Below are 25,184 nucleotides of genomic sequence, written 5' to 3'. Positions count from 1 at the left end.
ATTTTAACACTGTTCACCATCTCTTATGAAACCAGAAGAAGAGCAGCTATCTTATGAAACGACGGAGAACTTGTAAGGATAAAACACCAGTCTGCAGGAGAAAGGGAAGAAGAGAATGATGGAAATAGTTTCCGGAAAACTATTTTTACATTTTGTTTTGTTTGTTTTTGGTAAATAAATTGAAATCTTCTAAACATTAAAAGAAAATCTAAACCACTAAATTCAATAATACAGGAACATAACTTTTTAAAAAAATTTCTTTGGCTGCGCAGCATGTGGGATCTCAGCTCCCCAACTAGGGATTGAACCCACGCCTGCTGCATTGGAAATGCAGAGTCTTAACCACTGGACCACGAGGGAAGTCCTAGGAATATAACTTTTAGAGGAGAAGTTATAAACCCCTTGGTTATATGAACTGGAGATTTTTGTAAGAAGTCATATATTTTAAATGACTTGGAGCTTTAAAGAAAGGAAGGAAGGAAGGAAGGAAGAAAAAGGGACTTCCTTGGTGGTGCAGTGGATATAATATCAAAAATAAAGTAATTAATTAAATAAATTTAAAAGAAAAAAATCTCTGAAATCCACTCTCTAATTATTCAGGCTGTTATATCTCGCTATTTCCAGATACAACCCTTTCAAAACTTTTGGTAAAATGTTATCTTATGTCAGAGCAAATGAATTACAAACTTTTCTCTTTGTCCAAAATTTGAGAAATTCCCCTACACTCTACCTTCAAATTTTATAAAAACGGAAAAGTAGTGACAACCCTTATACTTACATCCAATTGCATCATCTGGCCACATGCCTTCTACAGCAATCAAATATCTACAAAACAACAAAACGCGAATCATTTGTAAATAAAAAGAAAAGAAAATCAAGGTTTTGCAAAAAAGGTCCAATTTTGCTTTACAAATATAGATATAAAAATCCTAAGAAAATATCAGCACATCTAATCAATAATTATTAAAGAATGATATACACCAGGACCACAAAAAGGCGTTATTTCAAGGATGCAAGGGTAACAAAACTTTAGAAAATCTATTAATATAATTATTTACATTAATACAACAACTTAATTAATAAAAGAAAGAGAATAAAATACAGGACCAAACTGGCAGATGTTAAAAAGTTATCTGATAACATGCAACAGTCAGTCTGGGTGAAAATGCTCTGTACGCTAAAAACAGGAGACTTAATATGACAGAGTATTCATCAAGAACCAACAAATAACTAAAGACAAATCAGGACAAATATTAACATCATATCTAAAAAACCCTATCTAACCAACCATAGGAGCCAGAGACTTAGGAATCACCATCACTGACAGCTATTTCTCCCTCACCCTCATCCTCAACCCACCACCAGTGCTAACAAGGATACTGCCTACATACCTCTAGAATCTGTCCACATCTTTCCACCAAAATGACCACCATACCCTGGTCCAAGCCACCATTATGCCCAGTTTCTACAAAAGTCTCCTAACTTGTTTCCTCACTTCCACTCTTTCTCCCTGCAGTGTATTTTCCACTCGGTAGCAAAAGCGATAGGTTGAAAATGCAATTGGGTATGTTGCACACACTCACCTTCAACAGAAAAAGTTCAATGGTTTTCTATTAAAGTCTGAAACCTTAAACATAAGCCTGCACGATCGAGCTCCTGCCCACACTTGTAGCTCCATTATAACCACATGCTCCCCCAACAGCCCCACCTTCCTGGCCAGTTCCTCCAGCACAGCATATGCTTTCCTACTATAGGGTCTTTTGCTATTCCTTATGCTCAGAAATCTCTCTCCAACGTCCCTATCTGCTTAATACCTACTCATCCTTCAGATATCCGCTGAAACATCCCTAAATAAACCTTCTCTAATCTCCAATCCTCCCTAAAATATGCTCTCATGGAACCATGTTCCTCTCCTTGGCACTTGTCAGAGATGTAATTCTACATGCAGTGTATGGTTCTTGAATATCTATACCCTCTCTGGACTGTTAGAATTCACAAAGGGCAGGTCAAGTCTCTTTACTCACAAAATGTCACGTCTTTTTGCTAGCACCCAGCACAGTGCTTAAACATAACACATGCTCAATAAGTATTTCCTGCATGAACAACCATAAATTGGTACAGTGTAGCAACATCCATAAAAAGCATAAGTGCATCAACTCTTTGATGCAGAAGTCCCATTCTGAGTGAAGTTAACTGAGACAAAGCATATATATTCAAAGGTGTTCACACAGCAAGGTTCATTACTTTGACGTTTTATAATATCAAAAACTTCGGACTTTTATATGTTCATCAGTGAGCAAAGGAACATGCAACCTTAAAAAAATAAACAAATGGGACCTAATGAAACTTAAAAGCTTTTGCACAGCAAATGAAAGAAAACCCTCAGAATGGGAGAAAATATTTGCAAACGAATCAACAGACAAAGGATAATAAAATATATAAATCTCCAAAATATATAAATAAGTCATGCAGCTCATTATTAAAAAAACAAACAACCCAATCAAAAAATGAGCAGAAGACCTAAATAGACATTTCTCCAAAGAAGACATACAGATGGACACAGGGCACATGAAAAACTGTTCAATATCACTAATCATCACTCAACATCCTGCTGCACTTGATTCTATTATCATAATTAACCCACTTAGAGTCACTACATTTTTATCTTCCTAGATAACTGTAAGTTGCTACTGAACAAAGACTTCTACTCACCTCTGTATCCCCGTGCCCTAACAACAAACCTATAAGTCTCTCGGTGTTTACTGAAACAATTTATTTTCTGAGTCTCTACCAATTCTAGGGAGTGCATAGTATAGTCTCCTCCTCATTATCAGTGAGCCTGGCACCTGTGGGAGGGCCTTACAGCAGAAGAAAGTCACCAATGGATCATAACTAAGGTCCTGAGACTGCAATGGCAGACAGCATGGCGAAGTTGGCCCACTGCATGCAGAAGACCCGCAGAGGAGTCAGCATATGCAATGGACTACACTTGGTATAACATGTGAACAATCAAGGTTTACAAACGTGTTCTCATGCACTAGTAAGGATCTTCTAGCCGACGCGGAACAGACAGAACACACACAAAGTAGGCTGGAGGAAGGGAGTAGGCCAGCAGCTGCGCCCTAACATCTTAAGAGGTAACATTTCTGTGACTACAGTTTACACAAATCAGATCATTTGCCTCCTTTCTAGACACCCTGGTTATCACAGGCAAGGCCAAGTCTCTCAAGTTTTAAAGCTAAATTACAGGGAAGATCTGTGAATAGGGCTGAAGATACTTAAGAGCTAGTACCTGCATTAAGCAACCAGGTTATAGAATGAAAATTTATCTTGAAATTCCAGTCTCTCCCTCTCTCTCTCACCTCCTATCTCCTATCTTCCCACCTCCATCTCTATTCCTTCTCCCCTACTCCCTGTTTTATGTATATATGTGCATCATTTGATATATACACGGAATATTTACCATCTGTTAGATTTATTTAATAAAGTGCACACTCCTCAGGCTAAATTTAGAAAGAGGACAAAATGAACACTTTCTCATGAGGGTCAGTGGCGTTCCAAAGACAAAAGATTCCTCAGTCTTAAAACATGGCAAATACCACGTTCCTTCTGATAGTTAGATGCTAGAAATAGGCAAGTGGATCCTTAAAATTCACACGCTGTGAAGACCTACTATCAACAGAGTAGATCTTAAAGCAGAAACAAGAAAACACCAGCCTTTTAAGTTCTTCCTGTCTGAAGATAAGAATAAGAGGTGGTAGTGTTCTTCCTCACTTGCACCCGAAGTGTAAAAGCAGCAAAAATATCTTCAACACATATATGATGAGGAAGCCCCTCTTCTGGTCCACTCTGTTTTGTTTTGCTTCTAGGGATCTGTCTCACTCCGAACCTTTGCTTTTGGTTTTCTCTTTTATATACGCTAAGACCCTGAGAGTCTTAACCTCTTCTTCCACCTCTCAACCAATAAATAGGACAAAAGAACATTTTCATTTTTTATGTATTTTTCCATTCAAATTTTTAAAAAAGAGATAAGTAAGCTATTTCAGTTGATATTTCTCACAAAAATCACTTTCCAAATTAACTAAATTGTCTGTGACCATAAACAGGAAAAACACCGTACTCTATTAGCACCATCTGACATTTCCACCTTAATGTTACCAAACACAACAGGCCTATTGTCAGAACTATCAAAAATGTTAAAAATCCCCAACCCAACTCAAAATGCATACCAAAGTTCAGGTAAAGGAAAAAAAAACAAAAACAACTCACCGTTATCTTTATGTTCTTTCAGAAACCCTTTAACAGCACACTGGTATTTAAAACTAATGTCGTCATCTGGCACCTGATGCCCAATTGTACAAATTTTTAAAAAAGGAATAGTTTCTGGTAAGTCCTGTAAGACAAAACCATGAAAATATGTATAATAATATATATTTCCCTTTGTAGGGAAAGAATAAAAAATTAGAGAAGGCAGAATATAAACCAGGAGATTACATTAAACTTAGTATGTCAGTCATTCTGATAAGAGCCATTTTTTTCCAAAGCTGCTTTAACCAATAATTATCACTTGATTTTCATTGAAACTGCAGAATGGACAGTTACTAGGCATGCAAAAGGAAAAGCAAATCTATGTGAATGAATGCACATGTAACTCAAAATGATATCAACAGTTCTACCTACATTTATGTTCTATCTTACGTTTCAAGGGCCATAAAGCGGCTGTGATTTAAGGAGAAGAGTAGAATAGAGTCAGAAGAACTTGGATTCGAATTAGGAAATAGAGGCAATTTCAGGCATTGTTGAGAACTGGTATCCTTGGGGTGGGAGAAAGTAGACTATCAATAGAAGACAGAAAAGGATAAGTGAAAATTCTCTAGTTCTGAATTTAAATGGGAAGTAGCAGTATGAACCTATGACCTATTTTAAAAATATTAAAAACAAACATACATACTTCCTAGCTCTGACCACTGAAAAAGTCTAGAAACAACTGATGTCATTTCAAAAGGACTCAGGAGTCACTGAGAAGCTCCAACTGGCCAAAGATAGGGCCTCAGTTAGAATAATACCTGTAACGGAGTCCACGGTGATATGAATAAATAAATTTTACAAAACTGGCCACCACTGGAGGATATTTGTGAATCAACTCATTATATTGAAAACTGTTAAATAAAAGAAGAGAATCATGCCTCTACAACTGGGCAACCAAACAGTTGATGAGGGGACTCTTCTGATAGAAATATACCCAGCTATTAAGTGAAAAAAAGAACAACAGAATTAACCATTTTTTGAAGCCTCAACTGAATTAATGGACGTAGGTATGAATCATCAGTGATTACTAATATCACAGAAAGAGACAATTATATGTCTACATAGAAGAACACATCATCACCTATGGAACTGTCTTGCCAAAACAAAACAGGCAAGCTTCATTCTGATCAACTACCAATTTACAGGAAATAAAAGGATTGAAGAATATGTTAACAACACATGGAATGTAATCATCAAACTCTAGATGGGACAAATTACCTGGTTTCTTTAAAAATAAAATTCAAGGAGGAAAAAAGAAGTGAGAGAGACATGGAGGGAGAACCTAGAGATTAAATAAGACTTCAGAGACCTAACAATCAACGGCAAAGTGTGGACCTTATTTGCATCTAATTCAAAATTCTTAAAAATAATTTTTTATGACATTTAGGAGACAACTGCAAATTTGAGCACTCACTGGGTATTTAATATTAAAAAATGATATTAAGGAATAAAAGTCCTATATTTTAAAAATACATACCAAAAATATATGGGTGGGGCTTCCCTGGTGGTGCAGTGGTTAAGAATCTGCCTGCCAATGCAGGAGACACGGGTTCGAGCCCTGGTATGGGAAGATCCCGCATGCCGCGCAGCAGCTAGGCCCGTGAGCCACAGCTACTGAGTCTGAGCGTCCGGAGCCTGTGCTCCACAACAGAGAGGCCGCGATAGTGAGAGGCCCGTGCACCGTGATGAAGAGCGGCCCCCGCTTGCCGCAACTAGAGGATGCCCTCGCACAGAAATGAAGACCCAACACAGGCAAAATGTAATAATAATTAATTAATTTTTAAAAAATGTATAGGTGTAATTACAGGTTGTCTCAGAGCTGCTTCAAGATAATATGGCTGGACGGAGGGGAAGATGGCGGAAGAGTAAGACGCGGAGATCACCTTCTTCCCTACAGATACACCAGAAATACATCTACATGCGGAAGGGGCGGGCGGAGCTGGGAGCTGAGGCTCCGGCTTCGGTCAGAGCGCAGGGAGAGGACTGGGGTTGGCAGCGTGAACACAGCCTGCAGGGGGTTAGTGCACCACGGCTAGCCTGGAGGGAGTCTGGGGAAAAGTCTGGAGCTGCCAAAGAGGCAAGAGACTTTTTCTTCCCTCTTTGTTTCCTGGTGCACGAGGAGAGGGGATTAAGAGCGCTGATTAAAGAAGCTCCAGAGACGGGCGCGAGCCCCAGCTAAAAGCACGGACACCAGAGATGGGCATGAGATACTAAGGCTACTGCTGCCGCCACCAAGAGGCCTGTGTGCGAGCACAGGTCACTATCCACACCCCCATTCCGGGGAGCCTGTGCAGCCCACAACTGCCAGGGTCCCTTGATACAGGGACAACTTCCCCGGGAGAACACACAGCGCGCCTCAGGCTGATGCAATGTCACGCTGGCCTCTGCGACCGCAGGCTCGCCCCGCACTCCATACCCCTTCATCCCCGCGGCCTGAGTGAGCCAGAGCCCCCGATTCAGCGGCTCCTTTAACCCCATCCTGTCTGAGCGAAGAACAGACGCCCTCCAGCGACTTACACGCAGAGGCGGGGCTAGATCCAAAGCTGAGCCCCTGTGAGCTGTGAGAACAAAGAAGAGAAAGGGAAATCTCTCCCAACAGCCTCAGAAGCAGCGGATTAAAGCTCCACAATCACCACGATGTACCCTCCATCTGTGGAATACATGAATAGACAACGAATCATCCCAAATTGAGGAGGTGGACTTTGAGAGCAAGATTTATGATTTCTTCCCCTTTTCCTCTTTTTGTGAGTGTGTATGTGTATGCTTCTGTGTGAGATTTTGTCTGTATAGCTTTGCATACACCACTTGTCCTAGGGTTCTCTCCGTCCGTTTTTGTTTGTTTGTTTTTTTCTTAATAATTATTTTTATTTTAATAACTTTATTTTATTTTACTTCATCTTCTTTCTTTCTTTCTTTCTCTCTCTCTCTCTCTTTCTTTCTTTCTTCTTTCTTTCTTTCTTTCTTTCTTTCTTTCTTTCTTTCTTTCTTTCTTTCTTTCTTTCTTTCTTTCTTTCTTTCTTTCTTTCTTTCTTTCTCTCTTTCTTTCCTTCCCTCCTTTAGAAAACGAATCATCCCAAATTGAGGAGGTGGACTTTGAGTACAAGATTTATGATTTCTTCCCCTTTTCCTCTTTTTGTGAGTGTGTATGTGTATGCTTCTGTGTGAGATTGTGTCTGTATAGCTTTGCTTACACCATTTGTCCTTGGGTTCTATCCATCCGTTTTTTTTCTTAATAATTATTTTTTATTTTAATAACTTTATTATATTTTATCTTACTTGATTTTATTTTACATTATCTTCTTTCTTTCTTCTCTTTTCTTTCCCTCGCTCCTTCTTTCTTTCCTCTCTGCCTCCCTCCCTCCCTCTTTTCTTTCTTTCTCTCTTTCTTTCTTTCATTCTTTCTTTCTTTCTTTCTACTTCTACTAATTCTTTCTTTCCACTTTTTCTCACTTTTATTCTGAGCTATGTGGATGAAAGACTCTTGGTGCTGCAGCCAGGAGTCAGTGCTGTGCCTCTGAGGTGGGAGAGCCAACTTCAGGACACTGGTCCACAAGAGACCCTCCAGCTCCTCATAGTATCAAATGGCAAAAATCTCCCAGACATCTCCATCTCAACACCAGCACCCAGCTTCACTCAATGACCAGCAAGCTACAGTGCTGGACACTCTATGCAAAACAACTAGCAAGACAGAAACACAACATCACCCATTAGCAGAGACGCTGCCTAAAATCATAATAAGTCCACAAACACCCCAAAACACACCAACAGACATGGACCTGCCCACCAGAAAGGCAAGATCCAGGCTTATCCACCAGAACACAGGCACTAGTCCCCTCCGCCAGGAAGCCTACACAACCCACTGAACCAACCTTAGCCACTAGGGACAGACACCAAAAACAATGGGAACTACGAACCTGCTGCCTGCAAAAAGGAGACACAAACACAGTAAGATAAGAAAAATGAGAAGACAGAAAAACACACAGCAGATGAAGGAGCAAGGTAAAAACGCACCAGACCTAACAAATGAAGAGGAAATAGGCAGTTTACATGAAAAAGAATTCAGAATAATGATAGTAAAGATGATCCAAAATCTTGGAAATAGAATAAACAAAATGCAAAAAACATTTAACAAGGACCTAGAAGGACTAAAGATGAAACAAACAATGATGAACAACACAATAAATGAAATGAAAAATACTCTAGATGGGATCAATAGCAGAATAACTGAGGCAGAAGAATGGATAAGTGACCTGGAAGATAAAATAGTGGAAATAACTACTGCAGAGCAGAATAAAGAAAAAAGAATGAAAAGAATTGAGGACAGTCTCAGAGACCTCTGGGACAACATTAAATGCACCAACATTCAAATTATAGGGGTTCCAGAAGAAGAAGAGAAAAAGAAAGGGACTGAGAAAATATTTGAAGAGATTATAGTTGAAAACTTCCCTAATATGGGAAAGGAAATAGTTAATCAAGTCCAGGAAGCACAGAGAGTCCCATACAGGATAAATCCAAGGAGAAATATGCCATGACACATATTAATCAAACTGTAAAAAATTAAATACAAAGAAAACATATTAAAAGCAGCAAGGGAAAAACAATAAATAACACACAAGGGAATCCCCATAAGGTTAACAGCTGATCTCTCAGCAGACACTCTGCAAGCTAGAAGGGAGTGGCAAGACATATTTAAAGTGATGAAGGAGAAAAACCTGCAACCATGATTACTCTACCCAGGAAGGATCTCATTCAGATTTGTTGGAGAAATTAAAAGCTTTACAGACAAGCAAAAGCTGAGAGAGTTCAGCACCACCAAACCAGCTTTACAACAAATACTAAAGGAACTTCTCTAGGCAAGAAACACAAGAGAAGGAAAAGACCTACAATTAGGAACCCAAAACAATTAAGAAAATGGGAATAGGAACATACATATTGATAATTACCTTAAATGTAAATGGACTAAATGCTCCCACAAAAAGACACAGATTGGCTGAATGGATACAAAAACAAGACCCATATATATGCTGTCTACAAGATATCCACTTCAGATCTAAAGACACATACATACTGAAAGTAAAGGAATGGAAAAATATATTCCATGCAAATGGAAACCAAAAAAAAGCTGGAGTAGCAATTCTTATGTCAGACAAAATAGACTTTAAAATAAAATCTATTACAAGAGACAAAGAAGGACACTACATAATGATCAAGGGATCGATCCAAGAAGAAGATATAACAATTGTAAATATTTATGCACCCAACATAGGAGCACGTCAATATATAAGGCAAATAGTAACAGCCATAAGAAGGGAAATCGACAGTAACACATTCATAGTAGGGGACTTTAACACCCCACTTTCGCCAATGGACAGATCATCCAAAATGAAAATAAATAAGGAAACACAAGCTTTAAATGATACATTAAACAAGATGGACTTAATTGATATTTATAGAACATTCCATCCAAAAACAACAAAATACACATTTTTCTCAAGTGCTCATGGTACATTCTCCAGGATAGATTGTATCTTGGGTCACAAATCAAGCATTGGTAAATTTAAGAAAATTGAAAATGTATCAAGTATCTTTTTCGACCACAACGCTATGAGACTAGATATCAATTACAGGAAAAGATCTGTAAAAAATACAAACACGAGCTTCCCTGGTGGCACAGTGGTTGGGAGTCCGCCTGCCGATGCAGGGGACGTGGGTTCGTGCACTGGTCCGGGAGGATCCCACGTGCCGTTGAGCAGCTGGGCCCGTGAGCCATGGCTGCTGAGCCTGCACGTCCAGAGCCTGAGCTCCGCAACAGGAGAGGCCACAGCAGTGTCAGGCCTGCGTACAGAAAAAGAAAAAAAAATACAAACACATGGAGGCTAAACAATACACTACTTAATAACGAAGTGATCACTGAAGAAATCAAAGAGGAAATTAAGAAATACCTAGAATCAAATGACAGTTGAGACAAGATGACCCAAAACCTATGGGATGCAGCAAAAGTAGTCTAAGAGGGAAGTTTATAGCAATACAATCATACCTTAAGAAACAGGAAACATCTCGAATAAACAACATAACCTTGCACCTAAAGCAATTAGACAAAGAAGAACAAAAAAACCCCAAAGTTAGCAGAAGGAAAGAAATCATAAAGATCAGATCAGAAATAAATGAAAAAGAAATGAAGGAAACGATAGCAAAGATCAATAAAACTAAAGCTGGTTCTTTGAGAAGATAAACAAAATTGATAAACCATTAGCCAGATTCATCAAGAAAAAAATGGGAGAAGACTCAAATCAATAGAATTAGAAATGAAAAAGGAGAAGTAACAACTGACACTGCAGAAATACAAAAGATCATGAGAGATTACTACAAGCAACTCTAGGCCAATAAAATGGACAAGCTGGAAAAAATGGACAATTTCTTAGAAATGCACAACCTGCCAAGACTGAATCAGGAAGAAATAGAAAATATGAACAGACCAATCACAAGCACTGAAATTGAAACTGTGATTAAAAATCTTCCAACAAACAAAAGTCCAGGACCAGTTGGCTTCACAGGTGAATTCTATCAAACATTTAGAGAAGAGCTAACACCTACCCTTCTCAAACTCTTCCACAATATAGCAGAGGGAGGAACACTCCCAGACTAATTCTCCAAGGCCACCATCACCTTGATACCAAAACCAGACAAGGATGTCACAAAGAAAGAAAACTACAGGTCAATATGACTGATGAACATAGATGCAAAAATCCTCAACAAAATACTAGCAAACAGAATCCAACAGCTCATTAAAAGGATCATACACCATGATCAAGTGGGGTTTATTCCAGGAATGCAAGGATTCTTCAATATACACAAATCAATCAATGTGATACACCATATTAACATACTGAAGGTGAAAAACCTATGATCATCTCAAGAAATGCAGAGAAATCTTTCGATAAAATTCAACACCCATTTATGATAAAAACCCTGCAGAAAGTAAGCATAGAGGGAACTTTTCTCAACATAATAAAGGCCATATCTGACAAACCCACAGCCAACATCGTCCGCAATGGTGAAAAACTGAAACCATTCCCACTAAGATTAGTAAGAAGACAAGGTTGTCCACTCTCACCATTCTTATTCAACATAGTCTTGGAAGTTTTAGCCACAGCAATCAGAGAAGGAAAAGAAATAAAGGGAATCCCAATCGGAAAAGAAGAAGTAAAGCTGTCACTGTTTGCAGATGACATGATACTATACATAGAGAATCCTAAAGATGCTACCAGAAAAATACTAGAATTAATCAATGAATTTGGTAAAGTAGCAGGATAGAAAATTAATGCACAGAAATCTCTGGCATTCCTATACACTAATGATGAAAAATCTGAAATTGAAATCAAGAAAACAATCCTATTTACCACTGCAACAAAAGGATAAAATATCTAGGAATAAACCTACCTAAGGAGACAAAAAACCTGTATGCAGAAAATTATAAGACACTGATGAAAGAAATTAAATATGATACAAATAGATGGAGAGATATACCGTGTACTTGCATTGGAAGAATCAACATTTTGAAAATGACTCTACCACCCAAAGCAATCTACAGATTCAATGCAATCCCTATCAAACTACCACTGGCATTTTTCACAGAACTAGAACAAAAAATTTCACAATTTGTATGGAAACACAAAAGACTCCGAATGGTCAAAGCAATCTTGAGAACAAAAAACGGAGCTGGAGGAATCAGGCTCCCTGACTTCAGACTATACTACAAAGCTACAGTAATCAAGACAGTATGGTACTGGCACAAAAAGAGAAAGATAGATCAATGGAACAGGATAGAAAGCCCAGAGATAAACCCACGCACATATGGTTATCTTATCTTTGATAAAGGAGGCAGGAATGTACAGTGAAGAAAGGACAGCCTCTTTAATAAGTGGTGCTTGGAAAACTGGACAGGTACATGTAAAAGTATGAGATTAGATCAAATCCCTAACACCATACACAAAAATAAGCTCAAGATGGAATAAAGACCTAAATGTAAGGCCACAAACTATCAAACTCTTAGAGGAAAACATAGGCAGAGCACTCTATGACATAAATCACAGCAAGATCCTTTTTGACCCACCTCCTATAGAAATGGAAATAAAAACAAAAATAAACAAATGGGACCTAATGTAAATTCAAAGCTTTTGCATAGCAAAGGAAACCACAAACAAGACCAAAAGACAACCCTCAGAATGGGAGAAAATATTTGCAAATGATGCAACTGACAAAGGATTAATCTTCAAAACATACAAGCAACTCATGCAGCCTAATATCGAAAGAACAAACAACCCAATCCAAAAATGGGCTGAAGACCTAAATAGACATTTCTCCAAAGAAGATATACAGATTGCCAACAAACACATAAAAGAATGCTCAACATCAATAGAGAAATGCAAATCAAAACTTCAATGAGCTACAGAACACCTACTGAATTCAGGCAGAAGACCTCAGACCTCCCCAAAGCCAAGAAACTCCACACGTACCTGCGTAGGGCAAAAGATAAAAGAATAAACAGAGACAAAAGGATAGGGATGGGACCTGCACCAGTGGGATGAAGTTGTGAAGGAGGAAAGGTTTCCACACATGAGGAAGCCCCTTCGTGGGCAGAGACTGCAGGTGGCGGAGGGGGAAAGCTTCGGAGCCGCGGAGGACAGCGCAGCCACCGGGGTGCGGAGGGCAAAGCGGAGAGATTCCGGAACAGAGATCGGTGCCGACCAGCACTCACCAGCCCTAGAGGCTTGTCTGCTCACCCGCCGCAGCGGGCGGGGCTGGGACCTGAGGTTCTGGCTTCGGTTGGAGCGCAGGGAGAGGACTGGGGTTGGCGGTGTGAACACAGCCTGCAGGGATTAGTGCACCACGGCTAGCCTGGAGGGAGTCCGGGGAAAAGTCTGGAGCTGCCGAAGAGGCAAGAGACTTTTTCTTCCCTCTTTGTTTCCTGGTGCGTGAGGAGAGGGGATTAAGAGCACTGCTTGGGGGAGCTCCAGAGTCGGGCGCGAGCTGCGGCTAAAAGCGAGGATCCCGGAGACAGGCATGAGATGCTAAGGCTGCTGCCACCGCCACCAAGAAGCCTGTGTGCGAGCACAGGTTACTATCCACACCCACATTCCGGTGACCCTGTGCAGCCCTCCACTTCCAGGGTCCCGGGATCCATGGACAACTTCCTCGGGAGAACACACGGCACACCTCAGGCTGGTGCAACGTCCCATCGGCATCTGCAGCCGCAGGTTCACCCCGCAATGCACTCCGTGCCCCTCCCTCCCCCCGACCTGAGTGAGCCAGAGTCCCCAAAGCAGCTGCTCCTTTAACCCCATCCTGTCTGAGCGAAGAACAGGCGCCCTCCGGCGACCTACACGCAAAGGCGGGGCCAAATCCAAAGCTGAGTCAGGGAGCTGTGAGAACAAAGAAGAGAAAGGGAAATCTCTCCCAGCAGCCTCAGAAGCAGCGGATTAAACCTCCACAATCAACGTGATGTACCCTGCATCTGTGGAATACATGAATAGACAACGAATCATCCCAAATTAAGGAGGTGGACCTTGAGAGCAAGATCTATGATTTTTTCCCCTTTTCCTCTTTTTGTGAGTGTGTATGTGTATGCTTCTGTGTGAGATTTTGTCTGTATAACTTTGCTTCCACCATTTGTCCTAGGGTTCTATCCGTCCTTTTTTTTCTTAATAATTTTTTTATTTTAATAACCTTATTATATTTTATCTTTATTTTATTGTACTTTATCTTCTTTCTTTCTTTTATCCTTACTTTCATCCTTCCTTCCTTCCTGCCTTCCTCCCTTCCTCCCTCCCTCCCTCCCTCCCTTCTTTCTTTCTTTCTTTCTTTCTTTCTTTCTTTCTTTCTTTCTTTCTTTCTACTTATACCAATTCTTTCTTTCTACTTTTTCTCCCTTTTATTCTGAGCTGTGAGGATGAAAGGCTCTTGGTGCTGCAACCAGGAGTCAGTGCTATGCCTCTGAGGTGGGAGAGCCAACTTCAGGACACTGGTCCACAAGAGGCTTCCCAACTCCACATAATATCAAAAGGCCAAAAATCCCAGAGATCTCCATCTCAACACCAGCACCCAGCTTCACTCAATGACCAGCAAGCTACAGTGCTGGACACCTTATGCCAAACAACTACTAAGACAGGGCAACAACCACACCCATTATCAGAGAAGCTGCCTAAAATCATAATAAGTCCACAAACACCCCAAAACACACCAACAGACGTGGACTTGCCCAACAAAAAGACAAGATCCTGCCTTATCCACCAGAACACAGGCACTAATCCTCTCCACCAGGAAGCCTACACAACCCACTGAACCAACCTTAGCCACTAGGGACAGACACCAAAAAAGACGGGAATACGTACCAGCAGCCTGCAAAAAGGAGACCCCAAACACAGTAAGATAAGCAAAATGAGAAGACAGAAAAACACAAAGCAGATGAAGGAGCAAGATAAAAATGCACCAGACCTAACAAATGAAGAGGAAATAGGCAGTCTACCTGAAAAAGAATTCAGAATATTGATAGTAAAGATGATCCAAAATCTTGGAAATAGAATGGACAAAATGCAAGAAACAGTTAACAAGGACCTAAAAGAACTAAAGGTGAAACAAGCAACGAAGAACAACACAATAAATGAAATGAAAAATACTCAAGATGGGATCAATAGCAGAATAACTGAGGCAGAAGAACGGATAAGTGACCTGGAAGATAAAATAGTGGAAATAACTACTGCAGAGCAGAATAAAGAAAAAAGAATGAAAAGAATTGAGGACAGTATCAGAGACCTCTGGGACAACATTAAATGCACCAACATTCAAATTATAGGGGTTCCAGAAGAAGAAGAGAAAAAGAAAGGGACTGAAAAATATTTGAAGAGATTATAGTTGAAAACTTCCCTAATATGGGAAAGGAAATAGTTAATCAAGTCCAGGAAGCACAGAGAGTCCCATACAGGATAAATCCAAGGAGAAATATGCCATGACACATATTAATCAAACTGTAAAAAATTAAATACAAAGAAAACATATTAAAAGCAGCAAGGGAAAAACAATAAATAACACACAAGGGAATCCCCATAAGGTTAACAGCTGATCTCTCAGCAGAAACTCTGCAAGCCAGAAGGGAGTGGCAAGACATATTTAAAGTGATGAAGGAGAAAAACCTGCAACCATGATTACTCTACCCAGGAAGGATCTCATTCAGATTTGATGGAGAAATTAAAACCTTTACAGACAAGCAAAAGCTGAGAGAGTTCAGCACCACCAAACCAGCTTTACAACAAATACTAAAGGAACTTCTCTAGGCAAGAAACACAAGAGAAGGAAAAGACCTACAATTAGGAACCCAAAACAATTAAGAAAATGGGAATAGGAACATACATATTGATAATTACCTTAAATGTAAATGGACTAAATGCTCCCACCAAAAGACACAGATTGGCTGAATGGATACAAAAACAAGACCCATATATATGCTGTCTACAAGAGAACAATTTCAGACCTAGAGACACATACAGACTGAAAGCGAGGGAATGGAAGAAGATATTCCATGCAAATGGAAACGAAAAGAAAGCTGGAGAAGCAATTCTCGTATCAGACAAAATAGACTTTAAAATAAAGACTATTACAAGAGACAAAGAGGGACACTACATAATGATCAAGGGATCGATCCAAGAAGAAGATATAACAATTGTAAATATTTATGCACCCAACATAGGAGCACCTCAATACATAAGGCAAATCCTAACAGCCATAAAAGGGGAAATCAATAGTAACACACTCATAGTAGGGGACTTTAACACCCCATTTTCACCCATGGACAGATCATCCAAAATGAAAATAAATAAGGAAACACAAGCTTTAAATGATACATTAAACAAGATGGACTTAATTGATATTTATAGGACATTCCATCCAAAAACAACAGAATACACATTTTTCTCAAGTGCTCATGGAACATACTCCAGATATATCATATCTTGGGTCAAAAATCAAGCATTGGTAAATTTAAGAAATTTGATATTGTATCAAGTATCTTTTCTGACCACAACACTATGAGACTAGATATCAATTACAGGAAAAGATCTGTACAAAATACAAACACATGGAGGCTAAACAATACACTACTTAATAACGAAGTGATCACTGAAGAAATCAAAGAGGAAATTAAAAAATACCTAGAAACAAATGACAATGGAGACACGATGACCCAAAATCTATGGGATGCAGCAAAAGCAGTTCTAAGAGGGAAGTTTATCGCAATACAATCGTACCTTAAGAAACAGGAAAACATCTCAAATAAACAACCTAACCTTGCACCTAAAGCAATTAGACAAAGAAGAACAAGAAGAACCCCAAAGTTAGCAGAAGGAAACAAATCATAAAGATCAGATCAGAAATAAATGAAAAAGAAATGAAGGAGATGGTTGCAAAGATCAATAAAACTAAAAGCTGGTTCTTTGAGAAGATAAACCAAATTGATAAACCATTAGCCAGATTCATCAAGAAAAAAATGGGAGAAGACTCAAATCAATAGAATTAGAAATGAAAAAGGAGAAGTAACAACTGACACCTCAGAAATACAAAAGATCATGAGAGATTACTACAAGCAACTCTAGGCCAATAAAATGGACAACCTGGAAGAAATGGACAAATTCTTAGAAATGCACAACCTGCCAAGACTGAATTAGGAAGAAATAGAAAATATGAACAGACCAATCACAAGCACTGAAAAAATATGAACAGACCAATCACAAGCACTGAAACTGTGATTAAAAATCTTCCAACAAACAAAAGCCCAGAGCCAGATGGCTTCACAGGTGAATTCTATCAAACATTTAGAGAAGAGCTAACACCTATCCTTCCCAAACTCTTCCACAATATAGCAGAGGGAGGAATACTCCCAAACTCATTCTCCGAGGCCACCATCACCTTGATACCAAAACCAGACAAGGATGTCACAAAGGAAGAAAACTACAGGCCAATATCACTAATGAACATAGATGCAAAAACCTCAACAAAATGCTGGCAAACAGAATCCAACAGCTCATTAAAAGGATCATTAAAAGGATCAGCTCATTAAAAGAATCAAGTGGGGTTTATTCCAGGAATGCAAGCATTCTTCAATATATGCAAATCAAACAACGTGATACACCATATTAACAAATTGAAGGAGAAAAACCATATGATCATCTCAAGAGATGCAGAGAAAGCTTTTGAAAAAATTCAACACCCATTTATGATAAAAACCCTGCAGAAAGTAGTCATAGAGGGAACTTTCCTCAACATAATAAAGGCCATATGTAACCAAACCCACAGCCAACATCATCCTCAGTGGTGAAAAACTGAAAGCATTTTCATTAAGATCAGAAACAAGACAAGGTTTCCCACTCTCACCACTCTTTTTCAACATAGTTTTGGAAGTTTTAGCCAGAGCAATCAGAGAAGAAAAGGAAATAAAAGGAATCCAACTCAGAAAAGAAGAAGTAAAGCTGTCACTGTTTGCAGATGACATGATACTATACATAGAGAATCCTAAAGATGCTACCAGAAAAATACTAGAGTTAATCAAAGAATTTGGTAAAGTAGCAGGGTACAAAATCAATTCACAGAAATCTCTGGCATTCCTATATACTAATGATGAAAAATCTGAAAGTGAAATCAAGAAAACACTCCCATTTACCATTGCAACAAAAAGAATAAAATATCTAGGAATTAACCTACCTAAGGAGACAAAAGGCCTGTATGCAGAAAATTATAAGATGCTGATGAAAGAAATTAAAGATGATACAAATAGTTGGAGAGATATACCATGTTCTTGGGTTGGAAGAATCAACATTTTGAAAATGACTCTACTACCCAAAGCAATCTACAGATTCAGTACAATCCCTATCAAACTACCACTGGCATTTTTCACAGAACTATAACAAAAAATTTCACAATTTGTATGGAAACACAAAAGACTCCGAATGGTCAAAGCAATCTTGAGAACAAAAAACGGAGCTGGAGGAATCAGGCTCCCTGACTTCAGACTATACTACAAAGCTACAGTAATCAAGACAGTATGGTACTGGCACAAAAAGAGAAAGATAGATCAATGGAACAGGATAGAAAGCCCAGACATAAACCCACATACATATGGTCACCTTATCTTTGATAATGGAGGCAGGAATGTACAGTGGAGAAAGGACAGCCTCTTTAATAAGTGGTGCTGGGAAAACTGGACAGGTACATGTCAAAGTAAGAGATTAGATCACTCCCTAACACCATACACAAAAATAAGCTCAAAATGGATTAAAGACCTAAATGTAAGGCCACAAACTATCAAACTCTTAGAGAAAAACATAGGCAGAACACTCTATGACATAAATCACAGCAAGATCTTTTTTGACCCACTTCCTAGAGAATTGGAAATAAAAGCAAAAATAAACAAATGGGACCTAATGAAACTTCAAAGCTTTTGCACAGCAAAGGAAACCATAAACAAGACCAAAAGACAACCCTCAGAATGGGAGAAAATATTTGCAAATGAAGCAACTGACAAAGGATTAATCTCCAAAATTTATAAGCAGCTCATGCAGCTCAATAACAAAAAAACAAACAACCCAATCCAAAAATGGGCAGAAGACCTAAATAGACATTTCTCCAAAGAGATACACAGACTGCCAACAAACACATGATAGAAAGCTCAAGATCATTAATCATTAGAGAAATGCAAATCAAAACTACAATGAGATATCATCTCACACCAGTCAGAATGACCATCATCAAAAAATCTAGAAACAATAAATGCTGGAGAGGGTGTGGAGAAAAGGGAACACTCTTGCACTGCTGGTGGGAATGTGAATTGGTACAGCCACTATGGAGAACAGTATGGAGGTTCCTTAAAAATCTACAAATAGAACTACCATATGACCCAGCAATACCACTACTGGGCATATACCCTGAGAAAACCGTAATTCAAAAAGAGTCATGTACCAAAATGTTCATTGCAGCTCTATTTACAGTAGTCCGGAGATGGAAACAACCTAAGTGTCCATCATCGGATGAATGCATAAAGAATATGTGGCACATATATACAATGGAATATTACTCAGCCATAAAAAGAAGCGAAATTGAGCTATTTGTAATGAGGTGGATAGACCTAGAGTCTGTCATACGGAGTGAAGTAAGTCAGAAAGAGAAAGACAAATACCGTATGCTAACACATATATATGGAATTTAAGAAAAAAAACGTCATGAAGAACCTAGGGGTAAGACAAGAATAAAGACACAGACCTACTAGAGAATGGACTTGAGGATATGGGGAGGGGGAGGGGTAAGCTGTGACAAAGCGAGAGAGAGGCATGGACATATATACACTACCAAACGTAAGGTAGATAGCTAGTGGGAAGCAGCCGCATAGCACAGGGAGATCAGCTCGGTGCTTTGTGACCGCCTGGGGGGGTGGGATAGGGAGGGTGGGAGGGAGGGAGACGCAAGAGGGAAGAGATATGGGAACATATGTATATGTATAACTGATTCACTTTGTTATAAAGCAGAAACTAACACACCATTGTAAAGCAATTATACTCCAATAAAGATGTAAAAATAAATCATAATATGATTCCAAAACAGTTTATATCACCTTTCATCTCTGCTTGCGTTGTCTTTTGCATTCATTCAGAGCACTATCTTCAACAAATATTTTTACATAACGATACTTGTTAAAAATGTGTCTCAATGATTGTTTTGAATATTTTACCAGATTTATTCATTTATTTTTTTATTTTGCCACACTGCGCGGCACGTGGGATCTTCGTTCCCCGACCAGGGATCGAACCTGTGACCCCTGAAGTGGAAGTGTGGAATGCTAACCACAGGACCATCAGGAATTCCCTATTTTACCAGATATAGATATGAAAATTATAGATCTTCTCAATTCGTTTTCTTTGCAGAATAGAAAATAAATGATTAATTTTTTTTAAGTTTTCATTTACTGACTTGAATATACCTGTCAATCGAGTCTCAGGGCTCTTCCCAGAGATAGTTGTGATCGTTTCCCTTAGGTATCTTGGAGATTGTGAATGGTGTCAGAAAACACACTCGAGATGTTGGAATGACTTTCCGAACTCCAAGTTCTAGCGAGGCTACAGTAGAAGAGGACAGTGATGTGACTTCTTGGTCAGAAGAAAAGATAGAAGAGAAAAGGCTCCTTACCAGTGATCCTGGGGAGAGAAAGTTAAGGAAGAATAAGCAGAGCTGCTGGGAAGGTCAGTTTCTAATTCTGCTTTCTTAGTAGAAAAACTAGTGAATTTCAAGTCTTTTGCAAAGCTAAGATTCTTTGTTTCTAAATGATTTAATGTTGACCCTATCTTTCCCCAGCACCACCTTGGCAAATTTTGAAAGTACAGTCATCCCTCCGTATCTGCAGGGGATTGGTTCCGGGACCACTCATGGATACCAGAATCCATGGATGCTCAAGTCCTTTATATAAGATGGCATAGTACTGCCCCCTGAACCCAAGGATTCTGTGTACATGGATACAGAGGGCTGACTGCATCCAACACTACAATTCCTGAGTCACACCTGCAGTTAAGCAGACTCCAGGGCCTCCTGGTGGCCGCTGACAGCTGAGTCCCTGAGAGCCTATATTATGCACGTCTCTGATGAAAAAAGTGAAAAATCTTCTTTTTTTCTTAAAAATAATTCCTATAGGAGTTTCATGGTTTGTTCCTGTGGAAAATGTGAAGTCTGGTCCTAAGAAGGAAAACCTGCCCAAGTTTCATGACGCTTGTGTCTCCTGGTTTGTACCAGTAACCAACACCACACCTTGGAGGGAGCCACTACAGGAACAGAACTGGCAAGGACAGCACATGGACAGCCACAGTTCACTAGCAGGCCCAGGCAGAGATCCACTGAAGCCATTTGTGAGAGCAACCCTACAGGTACAATGACATTGAGTTAATTTTAGCCATATGTTTAAGAAGGAAGAAGGGGCAAGATACAAAAGAGTTAAACCCGTGACTGGCTTTCTGAAGTATAGCCAACTGATCCTCATTTCTAGCACCTCCACAGTTCATCTGTTCTCACACTCGTTAATCAAAGGCTGCCTTACTGTTAGCCGTTATAAATTGTGCATCACCCTCAGTATCTGGGGCAAGGCACTAGAAGGGAGGATGTTGTGTAGCTGCTCATTGGGTTTGTAGATACATACCAGCACGTGGAGTGCAGTAGAGGCCTGATGTTTGCGTCAGCCTTATATTTGTTCCTGCATTTACATAACTCCTATTTCTGCTTAACACAGGGTTTTAAAGGCACCAGCTCTCTTCTTTATAAATACCTGGGGAGCTAAAGGAAATGTTTTTGTTTTGTTTTTAAATTTCATTTATTTATTTATTTTATTTTTGGCCGCATTGGTTCTTCACTGCTGTGCGCAGGCTTCCTCTAGTTACGGCGAGTGGGGGCTACTCTTCCTTGCTGTACACAGGCTTCTCATTACGGTGGCTTCTCTTGTTGCAGAGCACAGGCTCTAGGCGCGCGGGCTTCAGTAGTTGTGGCACAAGGGCTTAGTTGCTCCGCAGCCTGTAGGATCTTCCCGGACCAGGGATCGAACCTGTGTCCCCTGCATTGGCAGGCGGATTCTTAACCACTGCATCACCAGGGAAGTCCAGAAAATGTTTTTTTTAAATGACGTATTTCTTTGAAGGGAAATTAAAAATAGCACAACGGGCCAAGCTTTATCCCATCAACACTGGGGAGAGTTGTCATTGCCACAGTCTTAGTTCTTGGCTTATTCCAAAGGCATTTCTCTGATCCCTCTGATTTTCCTACTGGAGCTTTCCCGCACAGGGAGTTGTTAGATAATTCTTCAACTCTAGATATTTTCTATAAGTTACAAACAGGCTTTCCAAACCTGTTAGGCAGGTACTGTTTTTTCTAGGCCCTTGGAGAAAAGCCTATATCATTAATGTGAGGTTGGGGGCTTTTTCTCCTCCTCAGGAATCACTGCAACTTCACAGACCTGACTTCATCTCCCGCTCTGGGGAACGGATAAAGCGCCTGAAGTTAATAGTCCAGGAGAGTAAGCTGCAGAACATGTTACAGAGTGAACGGGAGGCACTGTTCAACACTGTGCAAGAATGGCAGGGCCACCGGGACGCCATGCACCTGCTCCCTAAGAGAGGTATACTCTTCCTGTTCACTTTCCTATGACTTGGTAGAGAGGGCAAGGTCTGCTTCATGCAAGGCAGCACTGCTCAGTGCCAGGCTAGTTACAGATCAAAAAGTGACCTTTTGCTTGTTGAGACTCAAATCTCCTTAGGTAGCAGAACCTACCCAATTTAGCTCTCAGCATTTTCACAATCCAAATAAGCCCAGTTACTCTTGCTCTGTCATTACACTTTAAAAGTGAGAGTGTGCAGTGAGAATGGTGTTTGGGTTTGTTTTTGTTTGGGGGGTGCCACGTGGCTTGTGGAATCTTAGTTCCCTGACCAGGGATTGAACCCGGGCCCTCAGCAGTGAAAGCACAGAGTCCTAACCACTGTACCGCCAGGGAATTGCCAAGAATGGTGTTTTTAAAAACCAGCTCTGTCACCATGAGCAAGTTAGTTCCAAACGTATAATGTTTTTAGGGGCTTGGGGCTGATTCCAGGCTTGCCTTCCTCATAGGGTAGCAATAATAATAATAATAAATACTTATATAGCCCTTATGTTTTGTCCAGACATTGTTCTTGTTTAATGCTTCCAGAACCTCTCTGAGGTGATACTATGAATATCCCTATTTCACAGATGAGAAAACTGGGCCAAAGAGAGATTAAGTACCTTGCCCAAGATTTACACACCTGTTAAACTGGGATTTGAACCCTGGTGGGCTGGTGCTAGAGTCTATTCTCTTAACAATTATGCTAGATGTAAGATCTCAATAAAATAATATGTGAAATCCATGAAAACTATAAAGTACTACCTAATGCTTTCATCACAGCCTTACCTGTAAACTGGTCAGTGTTTCAATGCACACTGTCTAGTCTGTGCCACAGTGTTGTGTGTTCAGAAGCCTCAGGCTGCTATCATAGTCATCATAGTCTAACCCTGGCCTTGGCCTTGGCCATTACTCACCACCCAGCACTGCCAGCTCAGGGTAGGGGTGCAAAGTCCCAGCAGCTCCCTCTCACAGTTCTTGAGCAACACAGCCTTCCTTATTAAGGCACAATCCCCTGTTACTGATCCCCTAAGTGTCGGGGACCCCTCAATGGGTCCTCTGCCTAGAGTCACAAATGTCAATTGAATGAGACCAGGTTCGACATAGCAGAGCATAGACTTTATTCATTGATCAAGGAATGGAGAAAGGAGAGCTCATGTTCTAAATATACTTTCTCCCTGAAGGGAGCAGAGTAAGGGATTTTAAGGGTTAGGAGGCAGATAGGTCATTAGGGCTTGAGGAAAGGAGTGGAGATTTTCAGGGGCGGCCGGGGCCAGCCAGGGCATGCACAGTCTTCCATGGTCCTTTGCACATGGCACAGATTGTGCCTAGCAGAGTACAAATGCCCCCTTTGAGCAGAGATCATAGCATGGTAACGAAGCAAAGGTAACTTTTGGACACTTCCAGGTTTCATCCGCGCACGCTTATTGTTATGGTCAAGTCAGAACTGGTTTGGGGGAGTTCACCACTATATATCTCTCAAAGCATGTATCTTTCAAAGTACAGCTGCAAAACACCTCTGCCAAATGCCACGTACTTTTGAAATGAACACAAAGATAAATCAGGGCAAGTGTCCTTCAGCTCTCAGGGGCTGGTATGGAAACAGAGAGATAAATCAAGTCACAGGTCCTTCAGTTTTTAGGGGCTGGTATGGGTGACGCCACCACTGCTACTCAGCCATAAAAAAGAATGAAATTTTGCCACTTGCAACAGCATGGATTAACCTGGAGGGTATTATGCTTAGTGAAATAAGTCAGAGAGAGAAAGACAAATACTGTATTACATCACTTATATGTGGAATCTAAAAAATACAACAAACCAGTAAATATAACAAAAAGAAATAGACTCACAGATATTGAGAACAAACTAGTGGTTACCAGTGGGGAAAGGGAAGGGGGGAGGGCCAAGATAGGGGTAGGGGATTCAGAGATAAAATAAATAAGCTACAAGGACATATTGTACAGCATAGGGAGTATAGCTAATATTTTACAATAACTATAAATGGAGTATAACCTTTAAAATTGTGAATCACTATGTTGTACACCTGAAACTTATGTAATATTGTAAATCAACTATACCTCAATTAAAAAAAAAAAGACACAGTCCATTAAAAAAAACCCTCTTCTTCTTTTGCTTAGACTTCCTGGCTGCCCAAAAGAAAAGGCCTGTTGGAAAGAAGGAAATGATTCAGCGGTCTAAATGGTATGGCCAAAAGAATAAGTAACTATAAAAGTATAAATCAGGCCACCAAATGGTCAGGAGCTATAGCTTGGCCCCAGAATAAAGGCATTATGCTCTAGGTAAAACATTATGAGAGATAAAAAAAACAACAAACAATACATTATGAGAAAATTAGTTATAAAAATAGTTTCTCACTTATGGCACTAAAAAAGAAATGAAAAATAGGAGATCATGGTATGGATGCCTCATATATAAAAAAGACAAAGAATCGCCACTAATTTGTTTGCCTTAATCAGGCTTGTGTTTGTTAGAAACAAATATAAATAAAAAATATTTTTAAATAAAAGTAAATATCTGGGGCCTTACATCTAGGCAATCCTTTTACTAGGAATTGTATCCAGTACAATGAGAGATAGGGGAATAGTTTCCAAGACACAGTAAATTAGGCTTAAAAAAAATCAAGTTTCAGAAGCATGTGTACACTGCCACC

At 39.8% G+C, this 25,184-nt stretch overlaps 1 protein-coding gene across 1 annotated transcript in view; it reads left to right on the top strand.

The window, feature by feature from the left end:
* The window catches only part of LOC141276386 (putative ALMS1-like protein), an 80,828-nt gene extending 56,076 nt beyond the window's left edge, over nucleotides 1-24,752 (top strand). Inside the window, exons 3-6 of the mRNA XM_073791740.1 lie at nucleotides 20,382-20,585; nucleotides 21,031-21,260; nucleotides 22,315-22,498; nucleotides 24,652-24,752. Of these exons, the coding sequence (XP_073647841.1) occupies nucleotides 20,432-20,585; nucleotides 21,031-21,260; nucleotides 22,315-22,498; nucleotides 24,652-24,737 (654 nt within the window). The 5' untranslated portion in view covers nucleotides 20,382-20,431 and the 3' untranslated portion in view covers nucleotides 24,738-24,752. The remainder of the gene's footprint in view (nucleotides 1-20,381; nucleotides 20,586-21,030; nucleotides 21,261-22,314; nucleotides 22,499-24,651) is intronic.
* The last annotated feature ends 432 nt before the right edge of the window (nucleotides 24,753-25,184 follow it).

This window comes from Tursiops truncatus, chromosome 14, assembly GCF_011762595.2.
Source record: "Tursiops truncatus isolate mTurTru1 chromosome 14, mTurTru1.mat.Y, whole genome shotgun sequence".
Lineage (NCBI taxonomy): Eukaryota > Metazoa > Chordata > Mammalia > Artiodactyla > Delphinidae > Tursiops > Tursiops truncatus.
This window is presented reverse-complemented; position numbering and strand designations above follow the sequence as displayed.